Source organism: Cydia fagiglandana, chromosome 11 (genome assembly GCF_963556715.1).
Source record: "Cydia fagiglandana chromosome 11, ilCydFagi1.1, whole genome shotgun sequence".
NCBI lineage: Eukaryota > Metazoa > Arthropoda > Insecta > Lepidoptera > Tortricidae > Cydia > Cydia fagiglandana.
In genome coordinates, this window is record NC_085942.1 from 11,362,751 (window position 1) to 11,388,492 (window position 25,742).

General features: G+C 36.9%; 3 protein-coding genes across 3 annotated transcripts in view; 2 read left to right on the plus strand and 1 right to left on the minus strand.

The window, feature by feature from the left end:
• Positions 1-235: 235 nt before the first annotated feature.
• LOC134668553 (DNA-directed RNA polymerase III subunit RPC8) lies at positions 236-1,859 on the minus strand. Its single transcript, XM_063526000.1, has 4 exons — positions 1,679-1,859; positions 1,417-1,600; positions 998-1,138; positions 236-455 (listed from the first exon to the last, which is right to left on the minus strand). Exons 1-4 carry the CDS (start codon positions 1,787-1,789, stop codon positions 247-249), a joined length of 645 nt encoding a protein of 214 aa, XP_063382070.1. The 5' UTR covers positions 1,790-1,859; the 3' UTR covers positions 236-246.
• Positions 1,860-2,058: 199 nt separating this feature from the next.
• LOC134668954 (DNA polymerase delta subunit 2) lies at positions 2,059-6,273 on the plus strand. Its single transcript, XM_063526463.1, has 8 exons — positions 2,059-2,519; positions 2,632-2,753; positions 3,239-3,332; positions 3,902-4,053; positions 4,511-4,687; positions 5,141-5,212; positions 5,308-5,544; positions 6,108-6,273. The coding sequence occupies exons 1-8, from the start codon at positions 2,158-2,160 to the stop codon at positions 6,218-6,220; spliced, it is 1,329 nt and encodes a 442-aa protein (XP_063382533.1). The 5' UTR covers positions 2,059-2,157; the 3' UTR covers positions 6,221-6,273.
• A 1,547-nt stretch (positions 6,274-7,820) lies between these two features.
• LOC134668955 (activating transcription factor of chaperone) overlaps positions 7,821-25,742 on the plus strand; it is a 41,867-nt gene continuing 23,945 nt past the window's right edge. Inside the window, exons 1-3 of the mRNA XM_063526464.1 lie at positions 7,821-7,979; positions 12,648-12,774; positions 14,347-14,468. Coding sequence (XP_063382534.1) covers positions 14,366-14,468 — 103 coding nt within the window. The 5' untranslated portion in view covers positions 7,821-7,979; positions 12,648-12,774; positions 14,347-14,365. The remainder of the gene's footprint in view (positions 7,980-12,647; positions 12,775-14,346; positions 14,469-25,742) is intronic.

The window sequence follows — 25,742 nt, forward strand, 5'->3', positions numbered from 1 at the left end:
CATTTTGGCTGATCGTTATCGACGCTCATACGCGACCCGACGCGACGATCATATCGACGTTTTCTATGGAAAAGCCAAAAATTTTTCCCCGATTTTAGGGTTGGTCCCATAGTAAAAGTAACTCAGTTTAGCGAGTAAAATCAAGCCCTGGAATGAAAGCCCCATGCTCAGACACATACTGTATAGATAGAAAGATCTCTTAAAGTAGCCATCAAAGAAAAAAAAATAGTTCCTCTAAACAATAGTTTATTCCTGATTTTCTTCTTCATTTTCATCACCATCATCATCAGCTTCAGGTGCTTCCCACCATGTCAGCAGGCCGAGTCCCGGTTCATTGATGCAACCAACTATTTTGTAAGGAGCCACTGTTTGGACTGGGCAGTCGGAGCCGGGCGGTCCAGTTGGTAAGCTCTCTTCAAATGCTTCACTTGTTACCCTAAACCTGATGGTTTCACCTGAAGATTTAAAAAAATCAGTAAATCAATTTTGAGGTTGAAAGAAATTTATATAACAGTATAGTTACAGAAACTACCTTAACATTGTTCATCACTATACATCGGTAACTCGTGGCATTTAGGTAGCACTTAAAATATTAGTTTAATTAATTCCTTTTTTAGTGGTTTCGTTTTTTCGACTCATATAGGAATTAGTGTTGTTTATTAATTTTTAACTTTGTTTAATATTATTAACTAATTAGCCCAAATAATAATAAGGAATAAATCTTTTAAGTGCTACCTAAATGCCATGAGTTACCGGTGTGTAGTCATCACCTACATGTTTCTTTGGTGGCTAGTATTTAGGTAAGTGGCCTATGGTCTATGTTAAGGCCCCTGTACATATTGGGCCAGCGTGGGCCATTCTGGGGGACGCATTTATGCGTTAGAGGGAGCAAGTGATATTGCTATCTCATTCTACTGCATGGCTGCATCCCTTGGACTGGCCTGCGTTGGCCCAATATGTACATGGGCCTTTAGGGCCAATTTGCCTATACCAATACCTGCATCCATAAAAAGGTCATGTTTTTCTCCATCTTCCTTAGGGTACTCCCACACCCAAGCTTGCTCAGTCTCATCAAATCTGGATGGGTGCTGCAGAGCATTTACAGGTATCAACACATCATCAAAAAATCCTAATGTAACTGAAATATAATTAAATTTTTATTTAAATATTTTTAATTATAGTCATATTAATTTAATTATAGACATACAGTTGAGGATCAGTATAATGTTTTTTTTCTGTTTATTGATTATTTAAAAGATATTAAGTTCAAAATGTCATAGAAAAGGATTTCAACCATACTAGAGTATGTTTCGAAAGAGAAGAGTCGTAGAATATATTCGATTCCATATATTTCACGACTCTTCTCTTTCCGCACAAACTCTAAATCATAATAATATATTTCATGTTTATATTTACCATGTACGCCTTCTCTACCACAGCTCCTAATTTTGCCTGTCAGTATTTCTTCAATCATTGGCCTGAATACTATATACCTAAACTTGACTTCAGTATGTGAAGACCCATCTCCAGGGAATATGTATGAATGTCCGATATGTGTGATATCAAATAGCGCTATACATAGGCCTACATTTAAAACAACCTGAAACAATTTTTAAACGTAAGTATGAAGGATTTCAATTATTTTAACTCTGTTTGTGAAGTTACAGGGCATCATGACCTTATTTGCTAATTTCCTATTTAGTAACGTAGTGATGGATTCTGATAAATTTTGATGAAAGTGTTCGGGCGTAACCCGTATTACATCTTTCATTTCTGCTAGCACAAACATTTTAATTTAAATTTGTAATTAATTAGAAACATTAGGGCGCCGACAAAAAATAAATTCTAAACACATGTATTTGACGCATATTTGACGTAACGTTGACAGTGACACTGACAAATAGTGATGTGTAATTCAGGAAGTAAAATGTATATGTATGAATGATCAAGTTACGGAACCCCTTTTACTCGGTAAGCTATTTGAGTCATTTTTAAACAAGCCGTACAAGTTTCATCATTTGACATTGACATAAACGAAAGAAAGGCGCCAAGAGCAAGACATATGTCCATGTCGTTGTAATTTAATGATTATTCGTTAATCCAATTATTGCTAGTTCTGCTACAATTTATTGTATTCATATCAAACAAGACATCAATATGTTATTTAAAACGGAATCGGTCAAATCTGCACAAATTGAGAAGATATTTCAACCACTGGAATTAGAGAGACAGAGTGTGGAATATAAGGATTGTTCAAAACGTTTTTATGAAGTTTCCAGGGATTTCTCCAAACAATTTGCCCATATATACTCTGCTAGACTGAACACATTTAGAAATATTTTAGAGCCCGTGATATATAAGAAGTGGACTAACAAGTACAAGATATTGAAACTTTGCGACTTGCGTGAAAAGAATACTACTTGTGTAATAATTGGAACACTGTTTAAACTCCAGGAATTGAAGCCCAGTATACTGAAACAACTTTCAGATCAATTAGAAATCATTCCTCAGCCGCCAAGGTATGAATTGCCCTTTAAATGTACACCCGGCTTCAGCTGTGAAGGTTGCTGTACTGTTACTTATATTTATAATAAATTTATTTCTTATATTTAATGTTTGTTGTAATTGCAGAACACATTTTGTTCATGAAACAGATACTGTAGTACTGGAAGACGAACTGCAAAGAATCAAATTAGTTGGAGACTGTATTGATGTGCATCAAGTAGTTACAGGAGTGGTCTGTGCAGTATTAGGCAAGTATTTTTAATTTGTGGAATTCAATATAACAAAATATTTTTAGAGTGAAGTTAATACATGCAACATATAACATTATTTTCTTATACAAAGTAATGAAAGCCATCGCTGACCGTTGGGACTGATCCCTTAGTGTAGTAATGGGCTGGCTAAGACCCAAAATTATAATTTCGATAATCCGAGCCACCAGCATGTGTATCCGTGGGACACGGCACATATTCAAACCCATCCAACATTTCTTTGGTCTCAATGACGGTGCAGCCCTACCTATCTTTTTGTTGTTGCTCATTCTGTTTTTTTATAATTTTTCATTTTTGATGAATAAATTCTCACTCTTATTTTAAAGTAATGAAAGTAGGTAATGTAAATTTTTTTGTTGTTTGTTTATGTGTATGTGTTTAAAATTGTGTGTTTAAAATTTACTGTACAAACATGCTTTTATTCTAAAATCTTATTTAATTATAGTATAAAACATATTTTACAGGTGCTGAAGATGAAGATGGAATATTCACTATCAAAGATATTTGCTGGGCTGGCTGTAACATACAAAAACCCTTGCCAAAGTTGGACTCTGACAAGTATGTGGAATTTTACTAATTAACTCTTTTGTTGGTAACAGTGTGCTATATATAGGTATAGTATGTTGCAATCTGCATGCATTTTGCTAGCATATAGCTAGTACCTTTTAGACATTACAGATAAGGATGCTTAGCGTTGACCTGCCTGTTCCTCTCTTTCGCATGCGCGTTAATTAAATTGCTGTCCCACCCATGATGCTGGCAGTCAATGACTCTGTGTGACAGGGACAGCTACATAATTCAGCATGTGCGATAGAGATACAAAACTGGCAGGTCAATTTACGAAATTTCTCATGCTATGTATTCTTTCTTTAGTCTTAACTGCTATGTGAATAAATAGAAATTATTAAAATTCCTGATTGTCTTGCCAGCAACATGTATAAGCTCAAAACATACAACTTTCTTTTAATTATCCTTGACGTGACTTGCCAAACTTTATACTTATACCTTGTATAAAAATGTCAATGCAAAGAAACCCATTTTCATTAGTTGTTACTCTTATTTAAGTGTAGTTGGGACATAAATTCAAATTTCCATCTAGTCTTCCTCGTTGTTGTTCATTGTTTCAGATACATTGTACTGACTTCTGGTCTCAACATGGCGGGCAACTCACCGGAGCATTTGTTCTCACTGCATTTGCTGGTGGAGTGGATATCGGGCATGTCTGGGACTGCACAGTATCAGGAGCAACTCTCCAAAATAGTTCGAGTTGTTGTAGCTGGTATGTTAAAATATAGATTAAGGTCAGTGTGGGGAAGACTGTTTATAAGGGAAGACTGTCTACAAACTCTTTTGTCACTTAACTATCAAATTGTTCCTAATGACCTAATGAGAAAGTAGGCTTCTTATCTTACTAGTTACTGTGAACTAGACTTTCTAATTAAGAATGATTTGAATTGGGGCGCACAATGATGAATATGATGATTTTACTGCATTCTTAACGAACTTATAGTATGTAGGTAGAAATATTTTGAAATATTAAGTAAAGTAGTATTAATATTATCATTTCTCCACTATCTAAAGGTTGTCTGGAAGAAATCGCTCTTTAGAGATAAGACCGCCTTTTGTTGCCTTTGTCTTAATGTATTATGTATGTCTCTATAAATGTTTTATTGAGGTTGTGCAATAAAGAGTATTTGTATTGTATAAATTGTATTGTACATGTTATGTTTTTTCAGGTGGATTATTTGTAAGCCAGTCCAGTGAGACTACAGTCACGGAGTCAAATGTAATCTCATCAGTGGAGTCCGTGGATGGTTTTTGTGCCGCTGTCAGTGCCGTGGCTCCTCTGGACCTCATGCCTGGATGCAAAGATCCCGCTGGAGTTATGCTGCCGCAAAAACCTTTTCATTACTGTACGTTATTTTCTTGAACAACTTTTTTTCTCTATTGGTTCTGGCGAAGTTGGTGGTGGGAAAATATAAAGCGACGCCAGCGCACGACGTGGTGGAAATATGAACTTTCGTGGGACGACATCTTCATACTATTTGGCAGTTGCCAACTGTCAAATAATCAATATAGTATGTCCCACACCCACAAGTGTGGCGCCACAGTCATGCACGGAGCGAACATATATCTATCTATCTAATACCTTTAAACCAGCAATTCTTGTATAATTATTTATTTATATATATGTATATTTCGGGGATCTCGAAAACGGCTCCAACGATTTCAATGAAATTTAGTATATGCGGAATTTTATATCTGGGAAAGCGCGCATTTTAGAGTTTTGATATGTTTTCAATATGATCATTTTTTTTGTTTAAAAACTTATGTGCAGTTTTTAATATTGTACATTTCTATTTCAGGCCTCTTCCCCAAGGCAATGGAATATAAATCATTCAATAGAGTATCCAATCCATATGAATGTGATGTTGCAGGTATTTTTAAAACTATACTATTATGCAATATCTGAATAAATAGACTTCCTATTTAGGCCAGCCTTTATAATAATATGTTTTTTTTTTCTTTTTAGGTTTTCTTTGCCTAGGTTCATCTGGCGAGCCAGTGAAGGACATGATGCGCTATAGCAAGCTTGATGGTCCCCTGGAAGTGATGAGGAAGACACTGCAATGGCGCCACATGGCCCCGACCTGCCCGGACACGGTCCCGTGCACTCCTTGTGTAGACACGGACCCATTCACTATCTATAACTGTCCCGCCATTTACTTTACCGGCAACTGCAATGAATTTGCCACGGACTTATATGAGGGTATGATTTACTTTCAAATCAGTCTTCTTCCTCGCATTGTCCCGGCATTTTGCCACGGCTCATGGGAGCCTGGGGTCCGCTTGACAACTAATCCCAAGAATTGACGTAGGCACTAGTTTTTTTACGAAAGCGACTGCCATCTGACCGTCCAACCCAGAGAGGAAACTAGGCCTTAGGGGCTGTCCATAAATTACGTCATCGATTTTTCACGATTTTTGACCCCCCCCCCCCCCTATAATCATCCAAAAATCATGCTTCAAATGACCCCATTTCCTCCTACTTCATGCTACCGTCATAGCCCCTTATCGGGATTAGTCCGGTTTCCTTAGGATGTTTTCCTTCACCGAAAAGCGGCTGGTGAATATCAACTGATATTTCGTAGTTCGTAAATAAGTTACGAAAAACTCATTGGTACGAGCACGGGGTTTGAACCCGCGACCTCCGCTCTTACCGCTAGGCCACCAACGCTTTCAAATCAATCAGTATAAATATATTTTAATCGTAGATTTTTTCTAAAGGTAATATATCTATATAATTATATATGTATTTCGTTTCGGTTTCAGGTGAAAATGGACAACATGTAAGACTTGTATGTATTCCGGATTTCAGCCTTACAAAAACCGTTGCAGTTGTTAACTTAGCTAATTTAGAATGTTATAGTATGTCATTTTCATAAGTGTTGATTACATATTTTCTTTGTTATAATATAATGCATATTTACTGAAATAACACCGCGTTTCATTGGATGGGTACATTAGTCATACTTACTAATAATGGAGACTTTTTGCTCAAAGGCTGGATTTTGAGATAGGAGCAAGCCACTTTGAACGGTAATTATTAATATAACAATACCTATTATAGGTAGTAGAGACACAATAAAATTTCGTCCCTTGGGGTGGTAGGTATTGCATCTGTCCAATATTTTGATCCAATGTGCATTACGTCTCACTCTCTCACTAAGCAAAATGTGAGATGCAGAGCAAGCCACTTTGAACGGTAATAGGTAGTAGAGACACAATAAAATTTCGTCCCTTGGGGTGGTAGGTATTCCATCTGTCCAATATTTTGATCCAATGTGCATTACGTCTCACTCTCTCACTAAGCAAAATGTGAGATGCAATTTCCTACCCATTGGACAGGTGGCATACCAGTCTCATCATTAAGAGATATGGAATGTTAAAAAAACCGGCCAAGTGCAAGTCGGACTCGCGCACGAAGGTTTTCGTAGCATTACGCAAAAAACGGCAAAAAAATCACGTTTGTTGTATGGGACCCCCCTTAAGAACGGTTCATGAGATACAGCCTGGTGACAAACAGACAGACGGACAGCCGACTCTTTATTAGTAATTTTTTATCCTTTGGGTAAGGAACCCTAGAAATGCTGGGAAGTTTAAGTAATTATTAGGGCATTTGAAAAACTAAGTAACTTTCAATGTAAAAATGTTTCAATGCTATTGCGCAACAAGTAACGTCATAATACCTAATGCTATGAAATATTTAGTAAAATTATAATTTCATAACAGCCTATGGATGGATACAAGAAAATTTATTTATTTTCTATCTTCGAGCAACACCGGCTTCCGTTCTATGATCCTATTTCAATCAATTCAATCTCGTTCGCTGTGTGGGATCATTTTTAGGGTTCCGTACCCAAAGGGTAAAACGGGACCCTATTACTAAGACTTCGCTGTCCGTCCGTCCGTCCGTCCGTCCGTCCGTCCGTCTGTCACCAGGCTGTATCTCACGAACCGTGATAGCCAGACAGTTGAAATTTTCACAGATGATGTATTTCTGTTGCCGCTATAACAACAAATACTAAAAACAGAATAAAATAAAGATTTAAATGGGGCTCCCATACAACAAACGTGATTTTTGACCAAAGTTAAGCAACGTCGGGAGGGGTCAGTACTTGGATGGGTGACCGTTTTCTTTTTGCTTTTTTTTGTTTTTTTTTTTGCATTATGGTACGGAACCCTTCGTGCGCGAGTCCGACTCGCACTTGCCCGGTATTAAATGTTTATTGCGTAGTGGGTGTTATCGTAGAGATATTTCTACGTTTCGTTTCGTTTTTAGATTCTTTAAATCTTCAATTTTTATATACGAATTAAACCACTGAAACAGGAATGCTTGGCACTTTATTTAATAACTTAAGATTAAAATGTTAATTATATTATGTGTTCAACCATATATAGTAGACAATTCAGACAGTCAAAATTAAACAGAACACTGCTTGCTTGCGTAAAATGGAATCTTAAAACGTCGAAACTGACACTTCTAAGGAAAATGTCATGGCTTCGTTCATTACTCATCAATGGCCCACAGCTAATAAACGTGTATTTGTTCTTCTCGTACTATTAATTGTGTTCGCGATGGGTTTCTAGTTCCCTAAACGTTTGCACACCCCCGTGTGCCTACACACAAGACATCAAAATGCTGTAAGTACAGAGTTTTAGTACTATTACCAGTTTTTCATAGATCGCATTACCTATATGGTAGCGGGTTGCATTCCAGCAAAGCTGGCTTTCACTTATGGCGGGAGACTACGCCATACAGTGAACGCATATATTTAGTATGGAAACCGCCTTTAGGAACATTACCGTTCAAATTCTCGGGCCAAATTAGCACACACACACAATTACGCCTACATTCAAATAGGACGACACGTTTACAGAGCCTGTAATCAAAGCTGGTAAACAAAATAAGAGTCATCTTTATTACTCTAATGGTACATAGCTAAGTGTAGATGAAATGCATATAATGTCAATAACTACCAATCAGCGACATTAATCCGCTAATAACCTTCTTGCTGTACGTACTGGCCGCTTAGAGTTCGCGGTTCATATTTGATTAGAATATGACTTGGACAGGGATAGGTTTATGCCATACAGTGAAGAACCAGTCAAATAATTCACGAATAATAATTTAATGCAGATTAAAAGATAACTAGTTAAAATGTTGTTATGACATGACAGACTAACTCAACATAAGTAAATATATATCATTGTTGTATAAATGTATTCCGCTATAATAAGTATTTTGTATATTTTATTATCTATCTGTATGGCAGTGCGAAGTCACGTTCAGGTATAGTCTGTCCGTTTTTCTAAGATCAAGTACGCCACAGTAAATGTATGGCGAACTTGATCTTAGAAATCGGACTGGCTATACAGTCTGCAAAATTTACATGGGTACAAGAATCGGGTCAAAAATATTTGAACAGGCGGAGTCACAATAAATCCCCACTTTCTGTTCAGAATATTTTATATGTATATAGCCGGTCAAGCAAGTTTGTCAGTAGAAAAAGGTGCAAAATGAAAATTTTGTATGGGACCACAGCCGTTCGCGCGCTTACATTTTCTAAATTTGCCGCTCTTTTCTGTGTGCATTTGTTAAATTAATTCAGTGAAAGCATGATAGGAAAAATGTATCTACATATAGGAGACCGGGTATGATTATCTCACGGGTTATATCTCATGAATAGAACATATTCTAGATGGTTTACTAACGAATGGCCCAAAAACGTTTCCCAAAGTATCACATCCCAAACTATGTTTCCCAAATTATCATTTCCCAAAAAAATGTTCGGCAAAACAACTTATCGCATATTTTCAGTTAGCAATAGTCTTTTTTGGCAAGTTATTGTTTAGCAAATAATTACTTGGACAAGTTTCATTTTACCAAATATTATTTAGTCAAATGTATCATTAAGCATAACTTACATGTCCCAAAATATTGCACGGCATACAATTTACATAGGTACCAATAGAGAGGAGGCTGCGGAATTTATTTGTCTGGTATTTAGCTGATCATTACATATATGTACATAGTAAAATGTAACGTCAAAAAAAAAAACATTCCTCAAAAATATGTAGTAAATGATCACTAAAATTAAAACACCATTTTAATATAAAATGATAACCAAATTTCTTACATCTTGCTATTCTATTACAGCAAATAACACCAAAGTAATAATTGTAACCCAAAAATTGTATATAACTACCAATTTTTAAACCATATTTTAGTCTAAAATGACATGTAATTTTTTTTACATCTCGTTATTCTATTAAATTAATTAATCCACTTCGATGACCTTTTTCTAGTACACAGTATTTCGTTTCTGTATGGACGGCAGTTCTAACCTAACCCACTTTTCTAATAGCATTTCGATTCTGTGAGGGTCACAGTTCTAACCTAACCTAGCCCACTTTTCTGATAGTGGTTCCGTTTTGTGAGGATCGCAGTTCAAACCTAACCCAACCCACCCAAATTACGTAGAATTTAACGTACCTATATTAACATAACAAAAATTACTTTAAATAGATATGCTTATTTGTCCAATTTGCGAAGTGACAATTTTGACCAAACATCTTTTTGGAATAAAATCATCAACTGAAAAATAATAAATAATTATAATTATAATTTAATTTGTTCAAATACTTCATTGTAATATAATCATCATTCTCTTGCCCTTGTTCCATTCACTTGGGGTCGGCGCAGCATGTCTTTTTGGAATATAATATTAGACAATAAAAAACGTTTGCTAAATAAGTTTTTGTCCTAATAACATTTGACAAAGTAAAATCATGCCAAATGATAATTTGACCAAATAAATTATATGCGAAGTGTAATTTGCTAAAGGTTTCTTTGGGAAATGAAACTATTGCGATAAGTTTGTTGGGAAGTGAAATTTGGCGAAATGTATTTGGCCCAAACGAAAGTACACCATTCTAGATATCTTGCCAGGCATCCACTCAATTTCATGTCTCTCTAATTGGACGCTTTTTTCCATAGTTCTCTGCGAATAGCATCTTGTGGGAATCTGAATGGAAAGTAATGTAAAATGGCAATACCAAATTTGATTATTAATTTGAAATAACTAGGTGGTTTCTTTATAGCTCCATCTCATGAAATAAAAAAGGAAAATACAAATCTGTAAGAAGGAATTTATTTATAATTATATAGAAAATACCTAAACCAAACACAAGTTAATAAAATAGTCTACTTCATTTGGCATAACACCATCCCTATTATCCTCGCAATTTAAAAAGTCGTATGTTGTTATGAAAGTCGTATGCAGTTGTTACGTTTTAGCTTAGCACGGTAGTATTGAAAACAAATCGTCATGTTTTTTCCAAATTTTACTGAAGTTATCTGTTTACTACAAGTGAAAAGTGATTCCATTGTCCTTGGTATGAACTAAAATAACTTCTGCACCACTTCACGACACATGAATATATTTTTATTACAAAAACGTTGTTTTTATAAATCAATTTAGCCATTTGTCACCGACTGTCATCTCGGTCGCGTACTGAGATTGCCAATCGAGCAGTTTGTAAGTACCGCCTATCGCGGGGTAGTTTGCGTTGGGTCATAATTGAGCGGACAGAATACTTCCATGTATATCATTTCGCTGACGCCATATCAACAAACTCGCTCGTGTACGTCCGTCAACAATGCATCGCTGTTTGCCTGTACATAGTTCACGCATTCAGTTGACGTCACAGTGCAATTTACTGTAATGCGGAAAGAAACACTACTTATATTTGACGATACGAGTTTATATCGGCATTAATCTAGTAATAGTTAGAGATAAAGTTTATTCATGATACTATTTTCAGCTCATAGGTAACCTTCGATCATATTTTGTACCTTTTTAAAGTATCTAACAGCTAATTTAATAGTTGATTATACTATATATATAACGCCTGGCACGAGGTTGTGCAGGACTGTCATAATTCTTATATAAAATCATCAAAAGTTTTTGTGAATCCACCTGTACACATCTGAAAAAAAAACCTAAATGTATAGATTCTGTAAACTTTGTTCATGCACATTATTCTCATGCATACTTCAAATACTCTTGTTAAGTATGCACCTGTCACCAGTATTGCGATGTGTTGTAAGTGCTCTTAAGCAATGCTATGCCAGCATCTGTGGCATGTTGACATGGCATGTTAAGCAAGAGCTTTGATTAGAAAGTATTGCTGTTGTGCGCATGTGTAATCAGAACATTCATATAGTTGTTATACATTTTAAAATACCTATTATATTACTAAAATAAATAATTTTTATACTGCATAATATGCTTGCTACAAATATTCAATTTGCTAATATAAATGTCATATTAATGACAAAATTAAATGATTTGCAAACTACACCATTTTTTTTTGGAATCTGTTAATTTCAAGGGGTCATTTATGAGCCTAAATTAAGTAATTTTCTCAAAGACACCAGTATTCTAATTAACTCCATTTTAATTCTTTATTCATTCATCACATGTTCGTAAATAGGTGGTAACTTAGTATTCTAAGGAACAGCTGTGATGTGCCTTTTGGGGTACTTTTAGAGATTTTTTTTTTTGATAAGGCTTTTCCAACCTCATGCACTTGCCTTAGCGCTTGTTTAGTGTTTACATATTGATTAGTGTTTAGAATGAGTTAATACATTTGCTGCTAATTGGAAGTACTGTGTCAGACGGTTAATGTTCGAAATGATATTGATATGTCAAAAGTTTTAAATTGTTTGGTTGATTTACCCATAATACCCATGTTACAATAACACTATATCCATCATCAAAAAAAAAACTCCATCATTTAAGCACTTTTTATATTAAAAAAACTAGGTATTGAAAATTAACAATGCCATTTACTTTCCATAAATGTATTTAGCCATACCCAAAGTTAGGGGAGTATAAAGAAACATGGGGTACATTGAGTTTTATTCAAATGAAGAGGCTCATTTGCAGAATCTCAAATATATATTTTTTTGTAATTTATGTTAATTTAGAAGTTAATTAAGAATGATATCTGGATGTCATTTAGTTATCGCGCGTCTCACTCGCGCCAATACATGCACGGACAAGTAATAGCGAAGGACAAGTAATAGGGAAGTTGGATGCCATTTTGATGTTAGAATTGGCTTGTTGGTCTCACTATCTTGACACTGTCATGAAGTTTGTTTTCTGTAAAATTGTTTATAGTACCTATAGGTAACACAATTGTGTAGGTATTGAAATAGGATTTCCACGTGCTTTTAGACTTGTTAACGTTAACCATAAGGTCAGTATAGGTTACTATTATAACATCCCAACTTGTACATTTCAGTGCCAAAATGGCGCCCTCACCGGACATCATTGTCCCCCAACAACTCTCATCACCAACCTTGGACGCCATCAGCCTCCGAATACCGGACTTATCTGATCATCCATCTGCGCTTGTATCTGCATCCTTGGTGAGTACAACTTTCTTACTATATTATATTAATGCGCTCGTGGGGCTTAGTCAATTTGTGTAAAAATGTCCTATAATATTTATTTATTTATATTAACCCTTACCAGGCGTGGCTCACTCCGCGATTTCGTCGCTTTGCTACAGGTAGCTAAAAGTACATCTGTTCCACACCAATTTCGGTGGCTAGCCATAGGCCGCGCGTGGCGCTGTCGCCACCTAACGGCCATACCTGTCCTGATCGTAACAGGCGCCTTTTGTTAGAGAGTGAGTCTTCTGTACTATTATTTTTTCTGTGCCTTTACTATACTACTACTACCCCTACTGCTACTATACTAACCCTTGTTGCTATATTAACCCTTTGAACGCAACGGCTATCGGTTGTGGTGCATCTTCGTGAACCTTGTCGGAATGCACGAACGCAGGCTTGACTCACTCCGCGATTTCGTCGCTTTGCTACAGGTAGCTAAAAGTGCATCCGTTCCACCCCAATTTTGGGGAAAGCCATAAGCCGCGCTTGGCGCTGTCGCCACCTAGCGGCCATATCTGTGCTGATCGTAACAGACGCGTTTTGTTAGTCTTTTCTGTACCTAGTGAGTCTTCTGTACCTAGTACTATTATTTATTCTGTGACGAAGGTGAAATTGGGCTGTAGCCGCGCGCGTCAGTTGACATCTTCGACAGTTAAAGGGTTAAAGATAATTGACTTGGTTTTCGTTTATATCTTATTTCTTCAATTTGTACTATGAATTTTTAAGTAAATAAATAAATAAAAAATATAGGACAAGTTTTCACAGATCGAGCTTGCCCTACAGTAAGCTCTATGGCTTTGTCGTGGGTCCTATACGTCGCTATATATAATATAATATATGTATAATTATGTATAAATATATGCATAGAAAACATCTAGACACAACTATTCCTAACTCCTGTTTTTTAGACACTACCGATTTGGCTAGGTAGCCGTCAAATGTATGACTGTCAATATTCAAATATACTTACATACATAGGTACATATGTATTTGAAACCTAACAAACAACCTATTCTTAGAAACATATTGTTATTTTGACCAGAAGTTGTGCTAATAAGCAATTATTGGCGAGACTTATTTGCGTTTCAGTCTGTCTCAGAGATTGACTCAGAATAACAGAGATGATATTGACCATGACTTGAAAGTAAAAGGGCAAATTAATATAAAGATAATTTACTGAATGATACAATGAATGAAATAAGTAACTCCATTGTAACTAAGTTTTTTTTGTTACAACTATTTTGATAATGAAATAAAGTAAGTAAAGTAAATACACTTTATTGCACCACAAAGAAAAATACAATAACAGATTTACAATGTAAATAAAGGTACCAACAAGCGGTCTTATCGCCGTAAGCGATCTCTTCCAGACAACCTTGGGGTAGCAGGATATAAAGAATAGAAAACTTTTAAAACAGGTAGTGCACGAAATAAGGTACTGTGTTGTCAAAGCGTAACACATTGCCTACCTTGACCAATCATTTCGAACGAAATAATATCTACTATAATTACACTACTAATTCGAATGCCTGTTAAAATTTTCAGAGCAAACAAACCGCCAAGAATGAGTGCGAGCGTATGGGACTGGTCGCTGGCTTCGGCCGACGGCCTGCTTACGAATGAAGAGTGCTCCTTGCTGCTCGATACCGACCTCCTTAACGACGATGGTGTGTACTTTTATTTCTTTTATTACTCTTTTGTTAGGACAGCAGTTGGGTAAGGTCGCAAAGTTTGCGGGATTAGATGACAATGACTACATAAACGGAACTTTAGATTTAGCTATTTGTAATTTACCGTTTCATTCAAACTATGAATTCGTTGCTTTGATACAAAATTCGTTTGGTGTTTACTTACAAATGAAATGACCCTTGTCTCACGCAAAGGGAAAGGGACATAAAACTTAAGATGCAGCTCATAGGTTCAGTAATAGCCCATTCACTTTTACAAAAGAGAGCTTTTACAGATGTGAAGACGGGAGAGACATATATTCTTCTTTCACGTAGCCATTTGCTTTTATTTATTTTTAATACAAACATACGCACGGGCCACGTACGAATAAATGGTATAACAACGTACGGATAAATTAAAACCAAAATATTACTTTGCTTTGCTTTTTTTTACGGATACATTTTATTCTCCACGCACGTTCTATGATAGAACTAGGAACATGGATTTCAGTTGTGCAGTCATAGACAGCTCATTTTCTATTTTATTTAACTAAGACTATCCTTCTTGGCAATGAGGAATCGATTAATACCTCCCTACAATCATATCACACAGATATTGTGGTTAGTTAGTCCACACCACATGACACGCACAAAATGTCAGACACATTTTTGCAGAGCTATAAAAGCGAGCGACATATTTGTTAAATTATTATTGTAAATGACTGTCCTTACACGTGTCTGTGTAACCAACTCTTACAATAATGACGTGACGTGTCCGAATAGAACTCCGAATAATGTACTATAGATAAAATTCAAGCAAGACGCTATAAAACGGTGATACTCTTCTAGTGGAGTGACCCATTTTATGAATATGTTGTAATTGTTTATCGGCATAAATGGTTTCGGATACAACGTGTCGATCGGTATGCGTTTCCATGTAAAGGGTAAAGGTGCCCGAACCTTCAACTATTTATAATATTTATTACTGTGTCTCTCTCTACTATCACTAACGACTAAACAGATTTTGAATATGACTACAACAATGCATTGGTATTATTATATTTCACACATTTTAACGTAGATATCCTATAGATAGGTATTTAAACATGCCTGATCTGTAGTCAGTATCTGTCTAGCCACATTTTATAAATGGAGTGTTAATCAGTTCGTTTTATGGCCCGGGTGACGCGTTTAATACTACATTTACATTCAGCCGCTGCCGGCAATAATTGCCTAAATACTGCTGCAGGCGTTGCAGCACGATCGAGCTCGAGTGTGTGTTTACATACTGCCCTATATACCACTCACTTCGCTTTCGAGTTTCGGCAATGGCAGCAGCCTTTCTCCTCCATTGCTCGGCGAGTACTGACCTGAGCGACGGAGCGAATGTAAACACACACTGCCGCTCGCGCTGCCGGTCATTTGACTTCCGCACGACAAGCCGCTCTCTTTTGGGGAGCGCCGGTCAGCGCAATTGGTAATGGCGGTGGCATGAGAAGTGTCGTGTTTATAGAAATATAAATCACTTATTTACTTACTTACTTGGTTGGCGCGGTGACCCAAAATGAGTCTTGGCCTCTAACACAAGAGCACGCCACTTCTTAACACTTCACAGCTTTCGCCGATGCCGAGCTCACGGAGATCTGCCTCCACTCTATCTGCCCAACGGTATTTAGGACGACCAACAGGACGGCGCCCAGTTGGTCGACCCAAGGTCCTTTTGGCGGCCCGACCCGTCTTCACCCATCCTTTCGAGATGGCCAAGCCAATGGAGACGATGCGCTTTGGTCTCACCTATTATGTTCGGCTCGGCTATCAGATGTTCTATCTCGGAATTTTTTTGGATCCTCCAACTGCCATCGTCTCTTGACGGGTCCCAGAATCATCCTTAACACCATATGTTCTGTACCAAGTAAACAGTGAAATAGAAATCAAATCACGTATTCACTTCACATTTAATTTGTCCTCGTCAAGTATCGAAACCACAGTAGCTTTGATTGTTGAGAACCTCCTTTTTTTGGAAATTGCTTAATACGTTATTGCAATTAATTACTGGCAGTCAACGTATACCATCAGTAAGTTGGTCGTTTACCAACGGTATCCTTTAGAATTTAGATACTAACCCCCTTATTCATAAATGTCTACTATAGTTGACAAGCCAATAAAAACCGTTCCGCGACCAACACCTTTTGTTGCGTTCCACCTTTTGTATTGCATTTATGATATGTTTATATGACTGGTTTTCTATTAAAGAAAAAAAAATTGTGGAGTGAACTGCACGTGTTATCCTTGAACGGCAATTAAGCTCTCACAAAAAGAGCGCGGTGCAGTCTCAATGTCAAACCAATTATGATGCCTTACGACTCCGATTATGATAAGGGGTATATTTCGATTTTCCTTACCTATTACCTACGTACGAACACGCTTTCGTACGCTTTAATTTTTTTCTTCTGACTTAAGCCATAAAATAGGATACATTATTTATGTACTATGTAGTGTTTAGGAACTCAGTAAAAGGCGCTTTACTTCGCTGGTTCACACGAATAAATATAAAACGCTCACTATAGTATGATAAATGTCATTGAATTCAGATTATTTTCTTCGTGCGATTAGTACGAATTTGGCCCGTGTATAATTAGATTAATTAGGCATACAGTTTATTTTTAGTATATTCGTACGACTTTTTATCTCGGGAGCATTAACCCCTTGTTTATTTTTATATGATGCAATGTGGAAGCAAATTTTTAACAAGTGTTATCACTCATCACCTGATCGTGATCACGCCAGCACATTTCGGCAGCTAATAAAGCAGTTAAACATAATTATAAATATGTCATTTCTTACATTAACATTTTGCGGGACGTGCAAGTGTAATTGTAATTTATTTGGAAAATAGTAAAATCCGTTAAGGCGTTAAGATGCAATATGCAGTAAAGTGTCATTCTATGGAACTTGCTAACTATGTAAACAAACCGCCATATTCAAATTGTCAAAGAATGATGAATTTACTAGTGACTTTTGTTTACATAGTTAGCAAGTTCCGCATAGAATGACACCAGAGATGGGCATTAATCGATTAATTTTTTAGTTAACTAATCAATCGATTAAAAATATCAATCGTCATAATTTAATCGCGATTAATTTAGTTGCGATTAAATTAGTTGTAAGAATGTACAACTAACAACTAAATTAGTTCTAGTTTCAATCGACTAAATTTCACGGTTAAATCTATATTAAAACTATGTCATCGTTGGTTTTTGCATTTTTTATTTAACTTGAAATATGTAACTAAAAGTTGGTATGTATGTACATTGGAGGTACTTATATGTTGTACCTGTGTTGGTTTGGGTAGAATCTTGCAGCTTTTTTCGAAGCAGATACCTTCAACCGATTGAGCTAAAATTATGTATACACGTTTAATTTAAAATGCTTGAATGACAATGTAATATTATGGGCAATAATATAACGATATATGTGTAGTATATATCGTTATATTATGGATACAGATAAAGATAAATAGCGAAAAACTGCAATGTTTACAAGTCGCAAACAATAATGAAGATTGGTGCATTATTAATAATTAAGTTGTACACGATACCGTAAAATGGAGTGAGTTGGGTGAAATTTGACTTTCAAACCTCGATAAAATTTTACTTTTACATATGAAAACTGAATGGTGTATATAATGTGATTCGGACGTTTGTATTTTAGTTTGTATTTTATTTTGGGTAGTTCCATTTCATAACTTTGACGATAATGAGGAAAACCCACCTCACCTCGTAGTGCCTCGTATTTGGGGTGAGAGGGCTTTTCATACAAAGGTGATTTTGGAAAATTGTTAGATCGATTTTTTTATTATGCGTATTATTATAGCCCCATTTTAAATTGGAATACATTATTTTTGTAGCAGTAGCCTTAAAATCCCTTCTCACCCCCCTCTCAAACCAACTCTCCCCGCAAAACCTACTCACCCCGTTTTACGGTACTGAGTAAATCTTAGACAAAGAAATTATCAATATTCTGCTGTCGCTGTCAATAATAAAACTCTTTTTAGTTACACGCGGGCACAATGGGATAATCCTACTTACCTGGCAGTTGTTTATTGCATTTTGATGCAAGTGCCGACGCATTTTCTAAAAAAAACACGTTCTATTTATTGCATGAGACATCTGCATGTTGTTTATTATCTATGCCGTCTAATTTGTTTGTCAATGCACAAAGTACCCAATTTTTATTTACCCTTAGATAAGAGAAATTTTACACTCCATAAAAATGGTCAAAATATCGCAAGTAACACATGTGCTATTTCATTTTTATACATGCGTTAAGATGTCCTAATCTGCAGGCTGTCAACATAGCCATACCGAGGTTTTCCATTTAATTTGCTTCTAACATTAGTCGCGGAAAAAATAGTCTACTAATTAGTCGATTACAAAAATTAGTTGTCGGTAATCAATCGGCAACTAATTTAGTTGCAACTAAATTAGGTGCACTCTATACAACTACGATTGATCAGTCGTCGTTTTCAATCGTCAGTCGCAATTAATTATTGTAGTCTTAATCGTTAATCGTTAGTCGATTACATTTTGCCCATCTCTGAATGACACTTTAGTAGATAAGGCAGAACGTGTTAAATAAATTTGTAACCTGGAAACGCATGTGTCCTTAGGCTTAATTAATTACCATTACGCCTCGGCCACCAAACGCACGCTCCAAGCGCGCACGTCTCCTCTTGTTTTGTGATCAATTAACTACTTAGTTCGAATTAAAAGTTGCTCAATAGTATACAGAAATGAGCTTTCTCAACCAAAAAAATCTTACGATTAGGTACTTTACCTTTAAAACTGTTAGTCAAATAAGAATACATCTATGTTATCACATCCTGTTAACCACTCCCTTATCGCGTTATCTTAAGATGTATCAAGTGCCTGCGCTCCCGAGCCAGACTTTGTCTCGATAACAGTATCTAACCTCTGCCCCGACGCTTTTTATGCTCGAATTAACTGAAGACGCAGTAGACAATAACGATATCTGTAATGTATTAAAGAAGGCACATGTAAAGAGCTGTTATCTACACGTGGTGTGTTAATTATAGTAAAGGGTCTAGCCGTGTTTGTATGGGGCATCGGCCCCAGAAGCCAAATTGATTGCCGTTTTGCCAATTTATTAGGCCAGATGTAAGATGCTATTTCACCAAAAAAAGTAACCCTAAAATGCTGCAGGTTTTTGAGAAAATAAAAAAAAAAGAAATTTGGTTTTCATTTTTTTTTATCTAAACTACTGAACCGATTTTTATGTAACTTATACACATTATGTAAGTAATCTAGATGAATTATTAAAAAAAAAATGGAGTTTCAAATATCCTTATAACTAGTAATATTTTCACTTTTAATTTTTCAAAAATTTTTTTTTTATATTTCCGATATAGGGACACCCACCAATTTTGGGTATTTTACGTATAAATTAATGTTCTATAACATATATTTTTTTCAAAAATATTCATTTGGCTCAACAGGGTAAAAATACCGTATTTATGTATGTAATGTATGAACAGACACAACCGGGAGAACTCCCGGTCCCATATCCACCACCGCGCCGCTCTGTACGAATTTGAATTTCGAACGTAACAAATTGCTAAAATGGACTATATTATTATTGGCTGTATGCAGCTTGCTTGTCGTCGCGTCACGAAATAAAAAGGTGGGAAACGCGGCTCACTAAAAAGTTCCGTTTTAATATGAGCTGCGTTGATATTGATCTTGCAATGGAAAAAAAGGAGATTATACACAAAATATTTTCAAAATCTCCAAGATCGTTACATTACTAAAGTCGCACCAAACAAAGTCTGCAGCGGATTTGATAGCCCACGCAGTGTAAGTGTTAAGTATACGTCATAATTTCATAGAAGTTTGACGTTTAAAATGACACTTGCACTGCGTGGGCTATCAACATCGCTGCAGACTTTTTACGGTTAGCTATACGTTCTTAGCAATATCTGCAAACGGCTTCGAGAATATGCGATTGATTATATAGAAAAAAGCCCGCTGTCCTTAGAGGAAAACGTAAGCTCTTATAGGATCACTCGTGCGTCTGTCTGTCTGTCCGTCTGTCACAGCCTATTTTCTCGGAAACTACTGGACCAATTAAGTCGAAATTTGGTACACATATGTAAATTCGTGACCCAAAGATGGACATATTTTTATATAATTTTAAAATACATAGGTTCGAAGTTATTTAAGAAAATAGCCATAAAATGACCATTCCCCCCCTTTAATTCCGAAACTACTGGGTCTAAAATTTTGAAAAAAATACTCAAAATAGTTCTTTACCTATAGATGACAGGAAAACCTATTAGAAATGTGCAGTCAAGCGTGAGTCGGACTTATGTACGGAACCCTAGAAACGCGAGTCCTAATCGCACTTGGCCGGTTTTTTAATTTCGTGACGCGACGACAACCAAGCCGCATACAGCCAAATTGGCTGTATGCGGCATACAGCCAATAATAATAATATTATTGGCTGTATGCGGCTATTATAGACTATATTAAAGTCCATTTTAGCAATTTGTTACGTTCGAAATTCAAATTCGTACAGAGCGGCGCGGTGGTGGATATGGGACCGGGAGTTCTCCCGGTTGTGTCTGTTCATACATTACATACATAAATACGGTATTTTTACCCTGTTGAGCCAAATGAATATTTTTGAAAAAAATATATGTTATAGAACATTAATTTATACGTAAAATACCCAAAATTGGTGGGTGTCCCTATATCGGATATATAAAAAAAAAATTTTGAAAAATTAAAAGTGAAAATATTACTAGTTATAAGGATATTTGAAACTCCATTTTTTTTTTAATAATTCATCTAGATTACTTACATAATGTGTATAAGTTACAGAAAAATCGGTTCGGTAGTTTAGATAAAAAAAATGAAAACCAAATTTCTATTTTTTTAATTTTCTCAAAAACCTGCAGCATTTTAGGGTTATTTTTTTGGTGAAATAGCACCTTACATCTGGCCTAATAAATTGGCAAAACGGCAATCAATTTGGCTTCTGGGGCCGATGCCCCATACAAACACGGCTAGACCCTTTAGCTCTTTTCTCTAAATTAGCTGATAGTATTAATTAAACATTCATACCCATTTTTTTTTTTTTTTTTTTTTTATTATGCATGTGTTTACTCATGGCCACAGACTAGCCGAGGCGTAGACGTGGCCTACGATGGAGCGAGCTCGCCCAGAAGGTGCTTGTTCACTCTTGATTTGAAGGTTGCCGGGTTATAAGAGCACGGAAATATAGACGCCGGCAAGGAATTCCACTCCTTGGCAGTGCGCATAAGGAAAGTAGAAGCAAAGCGCTTCGTGCGAATTGGCGGAATATCTACCAAGTAAGGATGGAAACCGGCCGTGCGTCTAAAAGTCCGATGGTAAAATGGGGACGGTGGAATGAGCTCGTGTAGCTCTTGGGCACATTCCCCGAAGTGCAACCTGTAGAATACCGACAGGCTGGCGACTTTCCGCCGATGGGCCAAAGTCTGAAGCTTAGCCGTTAGCTTCTTGTCGCCAATCATCCTCCTGGCTCTGCGCTCCACTGAGTCCAAAGCGGCGAGTTGGTATTTAGCTGAGCCATCCCACAGGTGGCTGCAATACTCCATACACGACCGGACTTAAGCTTTGTAAAGTGTTAGAAGCTGTCCAGGTGTGAAGTATCGCTTCACCTTATTTAGGACGCCCAGCTTTCTGGCCGCAGTTTGTGCTTTAGACTCAATGAAGCTGCCGAAGCCGAGGACTGAACTCAGCTCCATGCCGAGGACTTCCAGGCTGTCGGTAATAGGTACAGATGCACCCCGGAAAGAAGGAGTCAGGTCGAATGGACTCCGTTTTGCGGAAAATAGACACGCCTGCGTTTTGGAGGCATTGAACGTGACCAGATTGTCATCCCCCACTGGGAAACGAGACTAAGGGTCAAGTTCATTCGCTCAACCATGGCCTCTCTCTGTGAACGTATATCCTCCCTGCTGTCCCCTGCACTAGCCAAATATCTCTCAACAACCGTACTGTCATCTGCATAACCTACAATGCTGGGTTGCAGCATGTCGTTAATGTGGAGCAGGAAAAGGGTTGCGGAGAGAACAGACCCCTGAGGAACACCGGCGTCAATGGCCATGAGGTCCGAAGAGCAGCCATCAATAACTAAGGTAAGTACCCCTATTAACGACCCCATTAAAATTGGCGTTCATTACCGCGGTATGTACAAAATAGCGTTTAATAAGAAAGCTTATTAACTTTCTATTGAATCTAAGAACACAGAAATAAAGCCTTATCTTTTGACTGTCGAATAAGTATAACACTACTACGAAAAGATCACACAAACAAGTCGAAAAATGTAAACTAGCGTATCAAGAGCGCAAAATTTGGTTGCTCCATACTAACACGCAACACCTCAAGTAAGTAAACGCGTATTTTATTTAGTGATTAGCGTAATAATGGTAAATATTATGGAAAGACTAAGACTTGAGATTGATTCTTAGTTATTATCTTTATGATTCCCAAATACTTTATTTGCGATATTTGCTCGCCAATAGGGAAAAAAATAGGATATTAAAAACCTCGGTGTTAGGTTCCATTTTCTTTGTGTGACACCTAATTTCGAGGTATACCTCGGTAATAACGGAAACGGTATTTTAGATTCGAGCGATCTTATATTCATATATAAATGCACATTTCCTTGACTTTTGATGTTATTGAATTATTTAACCATCTATAAAACTAAAGAGCTATTAACGTGGTATGAAATCTATGCAAGAACTCTTAATTTTTATTACAATTTCAGACACCTTTTCACACGTTTTCTTAGAAACCCTTATATGAGAAACTCGTTCAAGTATTGATATAAAAACAGAAGTATGGTTGTAAAGTTTATTTTAACCATTGTTTTGTAATATTTGCAATCATCCATATTGATAGTATTAAAAAAATACTAGATTACTATTTATTTTGATCAGTCGTAAATGAGTTTTAAAATTATTTTAATTGAACCGTTTAACGATGGTTAGAAAAGACATCACTCGGTAATAAGCTGTATGAGAACCTAATACAGACCCACCCAAAACTTTCATGGCTTCGAAATTAATAGGTTCTTAAAATACCTAATACTTTTGATACTCTTTTGTATAGGTACATAATAAAAGGGTTCTTAAAATTCAAGGGCCGAAGACAGGCCCGAGAATTTTCAGACCTAATGTTGTACCGTTGCACACAATATTTTTTATAAGGCAGCAAACATAAAATGATATATAAAGTCAAACTAAATATTGGATTTTAGATCTTTGCCTAGAAAATAGTTTTTTTTTAATACAACACTTGGCTATTGTGATATTTGTGATCATATAGAGTAGGTATAGACAAAGGAAACGGCCCCCTACGCACCGCGCTTCAAGTGTAGCTGGTTTAGATATCACTGGCAGTCATTTAATCGACAAATAGAAGTGCTGGAGTAGAAAAATATATTTTATGTTAAATATATAAAATAGACACACAACACAAACATACAACATTAACTTACACAGATCTTGTATATATGTATTGTGTAGAATATAATTGTGATAGCCTGAACGTTTTGGCGCAATTTGCCCTCCACGTCCGGTTGAAATAATTCATCATCATCATTAGGCCTTGTGCATCTTTACAGATGATTTAAGCAGCATCTATGACTTATTAACTAGCGACAGCGTCGCTCGTGGCTATATAACCCGATCCTTGAACGGCACAGTCGCCCACATTTGTGACAAATAAAAGTGCATTGAGGATCCGCATCGAGGCGACCCTCATCGCGCATGTGTGTTTTATTGCCCGTTTTCGGGCCAAGTCTTGAAACCAGGACCTATCATGGGTTTCGCGACCTCTTAGAAGGCTGTTTCGGTGAAATAATTATGTACCTATTTATTTAATGTAGATAGGTAATAAATTAAACAAGAATTTCGACAGCATCACACTTGCTCGTAAAAGGTACCCCACGATGTTTTTAGCGTTAAAAGAACCAACTATTTCTATTTTAAATTTATAAATTAAATAAGTCTTATAATATGACAAGCGTAGGTATTGAATATACCATATTTTATCCATTATTGTCAAATAAATAATATTTATCATAATTATGGAACTAAAATGCAACGAGTTATCTACCCTCGTAAAAAGGAACCCACATCCGCGGTATTTGGGTAACAGTGGTCCATTACCACGGTAATAGGTGATTTAGACATTTTGGTTTTGATAATTAATTTTTCCTTTATAATTTTCTAAAACAAGGTCAGAAACTAAAATAATATAAACTATAATTAACAAACTAACATAAAAAAATATGTCTTGGTCCATACACCGCTGGTTTATGCTTAATTTTTGGCTCTTTTTGGGAAACTTGCTTAACCCCCTCGTTAATAGGGGTACTTACCTTACTCTGATCGACCGTTCACTCAAGAAATCAGATAGCCAGCTACAAAAATCAGCAGGAATGCCGTAAGCAGGAAGCCTGCTAAGGAGACTTGCGTGCCAAACCCTGTCAAAGGCCTTCGAGATGTCCAGTGAAACAGCAAGCGCTTCACCGTTCCTCTCGATGGCCTCGCCGCAGCAGTGCGTGACATACGCTAAAAGATCCCCAGTAGACCGACCTCGGCGAAAGCCATATTGACGGTCACTGAGCAGATCATTTGCTTCGAGGTATGCCAGCAGTTTGCCGTTAAGTACCCTTTCCATGACTTTACAGAGCATGGAGGTAATGGCGATTGGTCGGTAATTGCAGGGATCAGCACGACTACCCTTCTTGGGTACTGGCTGCACGTTTGCAAGCTTCCAGGATTTCGGCACCGTTCTTGTTTGGAGAGAGAGGCGGTACAGGCGTGTCAGTACAGGAGACAACTCAGGCGCACACTGCTTTAGTACACGTGCAGGTATACCGTCTGGTCCATTGGCCTTATTCACGTCAAGATTCAGCAGAGCTCGGCGTACCTCTTTTTGATGTATAGCAATTCTCTGCATAGAGGAACTGCAATGAGGTAGCGTAGGTGGAAGTTTTGAGCCTGCATCTAGACGTGAATTGCTCGCAAACAGAGAAGCAAACAAGTTAGCTTTCTCTGTCGCGGAGTGGGCCAGTGTCCCATCAGGTTTCTGCAGAGGTGGCAATGTGGGTCGGCAGAAGTTGGATTCGACCGCTTTCGACAGGGACCAGAACCGCTTGCTACCAGGAGGGTAGGAGGCGAGTTTGGCCCCTATTCGA

What these genes read in the sequence shown, in the direction of transcription:
- LOC134668954 (XM_063526463.1), top strand. Translation starts at nt 2,158, where the DNA reads ATGTTATTTAAAACGGAATCGGTCAAATCTGCACAAATTGAGAAGATA. An exon ending in AGTGGTCTGTGCAGTATTAG is followed by an intron (nt 2,754 to 3,238) that starts GCAAGTATTTTT and finishes CATATTTTACAG; the next exon opens with GTGCTGAAGATGAAGATGGA. An exon ending in AGTTCGAGTTGTTGTAGCTG is followed by an intron (nt 4,054 to 4,510) that starts GTATGTTAAAAT and finishes ATGTTTTTTCAG; the next exon opens with GTGGATTATTTGTAAGCCAG.
- LOC134668553 (XM_063526000.1), bottom strand. Translation starts at nt 1,789, where the DNA reads ATGTTTGTGCTAGCAGAAATGAAAGATGTAATACGGGTTACGCCCGAA. An exon ending in ATAGGAAATTAGCAAATAAG is followed by an intron (nt 1,601 to 1,678) that starts GTCATGATGCCC and finishes AAATTGTTTCAG; the next exon opens with GTTGTTTTAAATGTAGGCCT. An exon ending in TGACCTTTTTATGGATGCAG is followed by an intron (nt 456 to 997) that starts GTATTGGTATAG and finishes TTAAATCTTCAG; the next exon opens with GTGAAACCATCAGGTTTAGG.